This window comes from Harpegnathos saltator, unplaced genomic scaffold (assembly GCF_003227715.2).
Source record: "Harpegnathos saltator strain DR-91 unplaced genomic scaffold, Hsal_v8.6 scaffold457, whole genome shotgun sequence".
NCBI classification, from domain to species: Eukaryota; Metazoa; Arthropoda; class Insecta; order Hymenoptera; family Formicidae; genus Harpegnathos; species Harpegnathos saltator.
The window spans coordinates 146,661-155,922 of record NW_020230269.1 but is presented as its reverse complement, the minus strand read 5'-3'; the positions used below and the strand labels follow the sequence as shown (position 1 = coordinate 155,922).

The window sequence follows — 9,262 nt, the reverse complement described above, 5'->3', positions numbered from 1 at the left end:
TCGTTGACCGGATTCGCTGACGGAATATTTTATAAATCCTTCATTGTTACAAATAAGGATTCTACACAGACAAGTTCCGAATAACACAAACTTACATATATGCACGATACCGCAATATAGTGTATATAGTAGTGTATATAGTATACAATTATAAAATATGTTATTAGGAGTACAAATAAGTTTTCGCCGTTTTCTATCAAAAATTAGGAATTTATTGTTAAAGAACGGTACATTATGTTTTATTCAAAGTATTGTCCATCACTAGCCACTACTTTTTCCCATCTTTCTGGCAGCATTCGGATACCACGTCGGAAGAACTCTTCATCTTTTGAGGTTATCCACGAATCGACCCAATTTTTAATATCTTTATATGATGTAAAGCGCTGCTTAGACAGGCCATGTGCCATCGACCGGAACAAGTGATAATCGGAAGGGGCAATGTCTGGTGAATACGGTGGATGGGGTAGGACTTCCCAATTAAGTGTTTCCAAATAGGGTTTGACCGGTTTTGCAACATGTGGCCGAGCGTTGTCATGTAGGAGAATAATTTTGTCGTGTCTGAAGTAGTAATGGGCGCATTTTTCCTTGAGTGCTCGGCTCAATCTCATTAATTGTGTTCGGTAGAGAGCTCCAGTAATGGTTTCGCTCGGTTTGAACAACTCATAATACACGACACCAAGCTGATCCCACCAAATACACAGCATGAGATTTTTCCATGAATATTCGGTTTGGCTGTCGATGTTGAAGCATGGCCAGGTGATCCCCATGATTTTCCCTTCTTTGGGTTATCGTAATGGATCCATTTTTCATCACCAGTAACTATACGATGCAAGAAACCCTTTCATTTATGCCTGGCAAGCAGCATTTCACACGTGCAAAATCGGCGTTCTCTCGGCTTCAGTTCATATGGAACCCAATTTCCTTGTTTTTGAATCATTCCCAACGATTTTAAACGATGTGAAATTGCTTGTTGAGACTTCTAATGTAAGTACAAGTTCTTCTTGCATTTGGCACGAATCTTCCTCCAATAATGCTTTCAATTCCGTGTCTTCGTACACTTTCGGCCTTCCACTACGTTCTTTGTCTTCCACGTCAAACTTACCGTTTTTAAACTTTTGAAACCATTCACGACAACTTCTCTCACTTAAAGCAGTCTCACCATATGCTTCTACAAGCAATCGATGCGCCTCAGCTGCAGATTTCTTCAAATTAAAGAAGTAAATCAAAAGTTCCCGCAAATGACGCTTATTCGGCATAAAACTTAACATTTTCGCACGAAAAAAATTATGATTGCTGATACGGAGTTATTAATACTTCAAGGTTATGTTGTTACCAGATATCCAAACTTACGATATTATGTTTTACATCTGACAATTTCAACATAACCTCCTGTGGGGCTATCTTTTGTCAAACGGCGGAAACTTATTTGTACTCCTAATATCTCCGCGATTTCCGAATGAACTATCACACAAATATCACGAATTATAATTTTTATATTTTACTATCGAAAAAAGTCGAAAAATTACGACTGGAACATACGTATGGATATTTGTAGATTTTAACTATGATTATTAAAAGTAAATAATTGACGCACGATTAACAGCATACTAGCTCAATTGTCTTTTTATTCTCGTTTGTTTCCTGAATCACGTATTTGTGAAATTTATGTTTATACTGCAATTTTACAGAAAAGTCAAAGTGAATAAAAAAGGGCAAGCGCGTTATGCATGAAGTGCATTGAATATCTTGATAATATAACACAAAATTAAAAAAATATTAACTAGATATACTAATATGTTTATTGTAAGATATTATTATGTATGTGTGTGAATGAATTTTATATTATCGCTTAAATGTTGTCAAATATGATTTCACCTATTTAGCGCATAATATAATTTAATAATATATTAGGTTGGGGAAAAAGAAATCCATTATTTTTCCACTATATTGCTTTAGTAATATATATCACGTGATATATTAATCGCATAGGTTAATATTTATACTCGTTGGAAAAGTGACATTCTACGTACTAAAAAAAATTCTTTAACGGTTTTGTGATTTGTCGATTAAGCTGTGAGTTACAGCACGTAAAAGATGTACGTCAACGAAGAGAAAATTCGGTATATTTTACAATTTTGCTGATAAAGGCGAAAATGCAAGCCAGGCGGCTGAAATTGTGAATGGTGTTTATGGTCCCGATACTGTCACAGCCAATCACGTGCAATTTTGGTTTCGTCGATTCCGTTCCGGTAATTTTGATGTTAAAGATGCATCTCGCATAGGCAGGCCCGTCGAAAATGTCAATAAAATTATGGAAATGATCGAAGTAGACCGGCATGTTAGCAGTCGTAGTATCGCCCAGGAGCTGAAGATCGACCACAAAACAGTTTTAAACCATTTGCATAAAGCTGGATTCAAAAAAGCTCCATGTTTGGGTGCCACACGAATTGACGCAAAAAAACATGATGGACCGAATTTCAATCTGCGAAGCCTTGACCAAACGGAACGAAATCGAGCCATTTCTGAAACGGATGGTGACTGGGGATGAGAAATGTATTGCATATGACAATTGTGCGAAAATGATCGTGGTCAAAGCGCAGCGAAACGGCTCAAACGGTGGCCAAACCAGGATTAACGGCCAGAAAGGTTTTGCTGAGTGTTTGGTAGGACTATAAAGGAATCATCCACCATGAGCTGCTTTTATATGGCCAAACACTAAATTCGGACCTCTATTGTCAACAATTGGACCGTTTGAAGCTAGCGATCGACCAGAAGCGGCCAGAATTGGTCAATAGGAGAGGAATTGTTTTTCATCAGGACAATGCCAGGCCACATACGTCTATAGTGACTCATCAAAAATTCCGGGAGCTTGGTTGGGAAGTTTTGATGCATCCACCTTATAGTTCGGACCTGACACCAAGCGATTACCATCTGCTTTTGTCATTGCAAAACTTCCTTGATGATAAGAAATTGACCTCAAGAGAAGACTGTGAAAATCGCTTAGTCGAGTTTTTTGCAAATAAGGACCAGGGCTTCTATGAAAAAGGGATCATAAAATTATCTTTAAAATGGCGACAAATTGTAGAACAAAACAGTGCTTATTTGACCAAAATCGAACAATCCTAACTATGTTAAATAAAGCCTTGAAATAAACGAAAAAATAATGGATTTCTTTTTCCCCAACCTAATATTATCAAATTTATGATTGACAATTATATATACAATTAGTGGCTTGTAAAATTTTAACGACAATTGTAAAGCGCGTATAACTAAACTAAAAAATGTTTTATATAATATTAATAAAATTATTGAATTAATACGTATGAAAACGTATTCGGTCATTAATTTGACAGAAATAAATTGCTAACAAAAAAATTATCCCCTAAAATTTGAAACGCCAAGCTTCTAGCTTTCAGCTGGCTGGCGTCCAACTTTCAGCTTTCAGTTGGGTAGCGTCCAGCTTTCAGCTGGCTAGCGTCCAGCTTTTATATTTCGTATTCATTATATATTCAATAAAATATATATATAATTCATTATATAAAATAAAACAAGTATACGATCAGAAATAATATAACTTAATGTTTTAAGAACATAATGGTATAATCTCATTATGCCCAGACATGTGTAAGTTTAAATTATGTAATATAAAACGTTAGAAATAATCGGTGTTTATGCAGGAATTTGATTAAAATGACGAGAAAAGATGGTTTAATAACGTTAATGTTCATATGAAAACGAAAAAAGAATTTTGTCATAGTTTAACTTGTATAAATATACGTAGCAAATTGTAACAGAGATGCGGAGAACGTAGCAAACGCATTAACCCGTTTCGGACGAAAACGCCACTCTCGGTACAGAGTGGCTCTTAACCAATACTATTTGTGTCTGAAAAATTCGAGAGGTACATATTTTTATAGTTTAAGATGTGCCCTTTCTGATAGTGCCCATAAAATTTATCCAAAAAATTGTTAATTATGGAAAAAACAGTTTAAAACAAAAAAACATGATTTTTTCGCACTTTTTTTTTTAAATCGAATTTTCAAAGGGTTTCCTGTCTGCAATGACCCTAGAATCCCACTAAACGGTGGAATAAACGTTTAAACTTTAATAATATGTGGTTTGGAGATCGATTTTACTCCTTAATGTATTCAAAATGGCGCCTAAACTGCAAAATTTTCGTGAAAACATTCATGAATTTTTTATTGAAAAATGATATATTTTTACGAAAAATTGTCAAGAATAAAAAGTTCTTAAAATCACTCAAAAAATGCACTCGAATTTTTTGAAAATATTTTGAGCAATTTTTTTGATTTTGTAAATAGTCAATTTTTGCAAAATTGAAAAAATTGCTCAAAAAATTCCGAAAAAATTTGGGTGCATTCTTTGGCTAATTATAATAACTTTTTATTCTTCACCATTTTTCTCATTAGTGCATTATTTTCAAGAGAAAAAGTCGGACTCCGACGCCTCTCGCGCTCACGTACGCGACGCGCGCTTGTATGCGTTACCCCTCCTACGGCTACGGCGTGCTACCAAACGGACCATACGTGGGATCACTGGGTTCACCTACTATGTACACGGGACCAGTTGCGCGATACAAACTTAAAAAATTGTTTCTACTATTTCAAAAAGCTATATTATTTTATAGTCTAAATTAAAATGTCGAAAAACTGAATAGTAAGTTGATCACGTAGAATAAAATGATTCTAATGATTTTCGCCTGCTACAGTTTTGGTACAAGTGATAAATTATAATGCTGCTGGCTAATAAAAGTCGTTTCATTGTCTATTCTATCAAATACTTAAAAGACAGTGCTGTAAGTGAGTTTTTTAATGTTTGGAAATGAAAAGAAAAATTTTTCACTTTAATTATCGTATGTTTATTTTTTTTTTCGTTTCTTATCATTTGATAAGATGCGATGGATTTACTGCGGAATTTCTTGTCCCACCCATAAGAGCTCGTGTATATAAACACGAAATTAATTATCTCAAAAACCATCACGCAAATCTTTCTAAAATTTTAACGCAATGTACACTTTGTTTGCGGCGGATTGACGATAGATGTGCGAATATATCACACCTTTTCATGATCCGATACTACTTTGACATTTGGAAGTTTTTTTCTTGAAAATAATGCACTAATGAGAAAAATGGTGAAGAATAAAAAGTTATTATAATTAGCCAAAGAATGCACCCAAATTTTTTCGGAATTTTTTGAGCAATTTTTTCAATTTTGCAAAAATTGACTATTTACAAAATCAAAAAAATTGCTCGAAATATTTTCAAAAAATTCGAATGCATTTTTTGAGTGATTTTAAGAACTTTTTATTCTTGACAATTTTTCGTAAAAATACATCATTTTTCAATAAAAAATTCATGAATGTTTTCACGAAAATTTTGCAGTTTAGGCGCCATTTTGAATACATTAAGGAGTAAAATCGATCTCCAAACCACATATTATTAAAGTTTAAACGTTTATTCCACCGTTTAGTGGGGTTCTAGGGTCATTGCAGACAGGAAACCCTTAGAAAATTCGATTTAAAAAAAAAAAGTGCGAAAAAATCATGTTTTTTTGTTTTAAACTGTTTTTTCCATAATTAACAATTTTTTGGAGAAATTTTATGGACACTATCAGAAAGGGCACATCTTAAACTATAAAAATATGTACCTCTCGAATTTTTCAGACATAAATAGTATTAGTTATGAGCCGCCAAAGAGCGGTATACCGAGAGTGGCGTTTTCGTCCGAAACGGGTTAAACAATTTGTAGCATCTTTCAACTAAAAATAATATGACAATTAATAATGGTATGTGATAAGAGATATTTAACAGTAATAATGGCAAAACGTTTAATTGCATGACAGCATCTCCGTAAAAAGTTTTTGACCATACTCCATTATGCCTCGTGGTCTCATTATGCCCAAAGTTTCCCTATCATTCGGGAAATTGTTTAAATATAATTAAATAAAATAATATTTAATTTGACATAATTATATATGGTTATATATAATCTCATACATAAATTATATCATCTTATATATAAATATGTGTAATTATATGACAATTTATATATAATTTTATATCTTTATGTATAATAATATGCGAACATATTTTATATATAATTATATATAATTATAAATTATATATAATTATAAGTTGTATATTTATTTCTGAGCATTTATAATGCCGTGTATACAAAGCAAAGTCAACTGTGTCGCAGTGCATCAAAAACAATTTATTTATACTTTACTTCTATAAATAAATTTTGTTTTCATTTTGCATGAAACAGACTCATGTGAACGTCATGCGCACTATAATTGGCTCATCTAATCATATTGCGCACTATGCAGACTATAAAAATGTCTGTAATATTTGAAAACGGGCAGTTCATTTCATGAGTTCATAGTGTAAAGAAGTGTGTTATACACTATAATTTTGTGAAATTATGTAAATATTTATTGTATTGTATTATTGTCTTACGCTTGTCACTCTTCATATTTATATTATTTAAATTATTATACACTTTGTGGAGTTATTAATATTATAATATACGGAAGACCGAAGCAGCATTAACCCTTTCGCTCCTAACGCCGGATGTATCCAGCATCCACATAATAGCCTTCCGGGGACGAACGCCGGATATATCTGGCATCCAAATAATAACTCCCCGAAGATGAACGCTGGATATATCCGGCATGCACGATGTGACCATTTCGACGATTTCTTCCATATGATTGATATGTGTTTATGGAATTCATATTGTCTATATAAATTGAAAACCAGCAAAACAATATCAACTGCAAAATTTCAACTGAAATTACTAGAATTTTAAAGAAATATTAGAAAAAACAACCCATCATCCTATTACACCCGGAAATAATCACTCATCAAGACTCAACGGAAGACATTTTCCTTCACTTTATGAAGCTACAGGAAAAAATAGATCACGAAGGTGTGTTGTGTGTACGAAAAACGATAAGAGACGAGAATCTCGTTATCAATGCCAGGAATGTGATGTTGGGTTTGTGTGTGTGTTTCCATGTTTCAAAACATATCATACTGAATTAAATTATTAATCACTGTATATTATTCTTTCACTATTTTCAATTGTTAATCAGACTCTTTATATTCATTAAATAAGTTTATATCTTTTATGTAGAAGTTATGAGTATATTGTTTTAAAGAAAAGTCCCTTTTCTTCCAAGATAAACTGTCCACGCGCAATGTGTACACTTTTGGCGCGGGGTCCAGTTCAGTGGCGGCGCTACGACGGACCGAACCGCCGTAGCTAAAGGGTTAAACAATAGTTAAATTTTAATATTTTGTAGAATGATTCTATTTGACCCATGGAATGTTATACTGTTGCTATATGCAACATTCACTGCTCGTAACCTTCTACAAACTCCGGTTCTACTAACTTCGGAAGAAATGGAAGTGAAAGAGAAGATTGTAAATATGCTCACAGACATGGAAAATAAAATGAACATTCTGGAAGAGGAGAAAACACTTGATTTCTATGATACAAATGAGACCCTACAGGCGAAAAGAGTTGATTTGTTGGAGCATGATGAAGATGAGGATTATCTTCCAGAAGAAGTTATTTGTATTGATGTTGAAGCAGAAATATCAAGTGATTATAAAAGGAAAGCTGTGGAATTCTGGAAGAGCGGTAAAATAAGACCAAGAACGATTGAAGGAGTTAGACGAAGGTACAAAAAAGTTACATCAATTCGACAATTACGACGATGGGAGGACTATATCAATGCAGGTGGTAGCAGAAATGAAAAATTAAAAGCAATTTCTGAATATACATTAAACCGTTTCGCTGAAGCACTTGAAAAAGGAGTCATTATTCATGATATTAACATTGTTCGATGGGCTAATGGAGCACAAGAAGAGGAAAATATGCCTGGATTCATAGCATCACCTAGCTGGGTACAAAGATTCAAAAAGAAACATAATATTGTGTCTAGGAAAATAACCAAATTTGTCATGAAAAATCCTTGTTATCCAAACCAGAGTTAGAAAATAAATGCGATACATTTATTACAAATGTCAAATATTATATTGATCGATACGGGGTGGAAAATATCTACAATTCAAATCAGAGTGGGTTCCAATTAGAACTTCACACCGGTCGTACCTTAGCACAAAAAGGTACAAAGAAAATAGAATCCGTAGTGTAATCTGTATCAGCAACCACGCATAGTTATACCATACAGCCAACTATTTCCGCTGATGGTAGATTATTGTCGCCTCTGTTAATTGTATTAAAAAAACCAACAGGAACGTTCGGTCCGCGAGTACAGGAAAATTTATTCAATGCTCCTAATATTTTTGTAATGGCTTCCGGTAATCAGGTAAAATGACATCAGATTATATGAAAACCTGGTTGAGAGAAATATTTTTTCCGAATGTCGGGCCATCCGAATGTCGGGCAATCCGTATTATTATTAGATTCATGGAATGGACATTGTCCCAATGTAATTCAGGAAACTAGATTGGATTTTACATCAGATATTGTTTTCCTAACCATTCCGGCCGGTACAACGGGAAAAATACAACCATTAGATGTATATGGCTTTCGATTATGGAAAAATTTTATTAAACATTTTTCTGATATTGAAATGCTATTAGACCGCAATTGATCTTCATGTTAGAAACAATATTTAAAAACTGCAGTCATTAACGCACCATCAATTCTCGTCATCCAGGTTTCACAATTTATTTAAATATGCGTGGATTAAAAGTGGATATTTACAGAGTAGGCCAGGCGAATTCGAAACACCGGTTGAGTTTCCAAAATGATTCTAAAATAAAATGCGGTGTTTGTGGCGAAACTGTCATAATTATTTGCTCTTGGTGCAAAAAATCACTTTGTATCACACATTTTTTCCATGATCACCACCTTTGCAACGAATATGTGCCATAAATGTAACATTTATTTTTCGTTTATATGCAAATACTGTATTGATTTGTTTATTACTATTGTGAAATATATATAATAACGTGTTATTCTTCTATAATTTATTGTATTGTTCCTCTCTATCCTATAAATTATTACTCCGTAATTTTTGTTAAGCCCTTCGTTATGTTTCATTCAGCAATTAGTAAAATATATTGTATTGTCACACTACACGCTTGCAGAGGTAACATAACGTCGGCCTAATTAGAAAACCTCTTAATTCCAATTTTTGACAAAATTGAGACTCATTTTATTCGATCAAAGTCGACGAGATAAATCGAACAAAATGAGTATCTTAA

The 9,262-nt window shown here is 33.5% G+C and overlaps 1 protein-coding gene across 1 annotated transcript; it reads left to right on the top strand.

Annotated features, from left to right (window-relative positions):
- The first annotated feature begins 6,182 nt into the window (after positions 1-6,182).
- Positions 6,183-9,012, top strand: LOC112589296 (uncharacterized). The gene is made up of 2 exons (XM_025301920.1): positions 6,183-6,950; positions 7,327-9,012. The coding sequence occupies exon 2, from the start codon at positions 7,328-7,330 to the stop codon at positions 8,021-8,023; it is 696 nt and encodes a 231-aa protein (XP_025157705.1). The 5' UTR covers positions 6,183-6,950; position 7,327; the 3' UTR covers positions 8,024-9,012.
- Positions 9,013-9,262: the final 250 nt, after the last annotated feature.

What these genes read in the sequence shown, in the direction of transcription:
- LOC112589296 (XM_025301920.1), top strand. Translation starts at nt 7,328, where the DNA reads ATGATTCTATTTGACCCATGGAATGTTATACTGTTGCTATATGCAACA.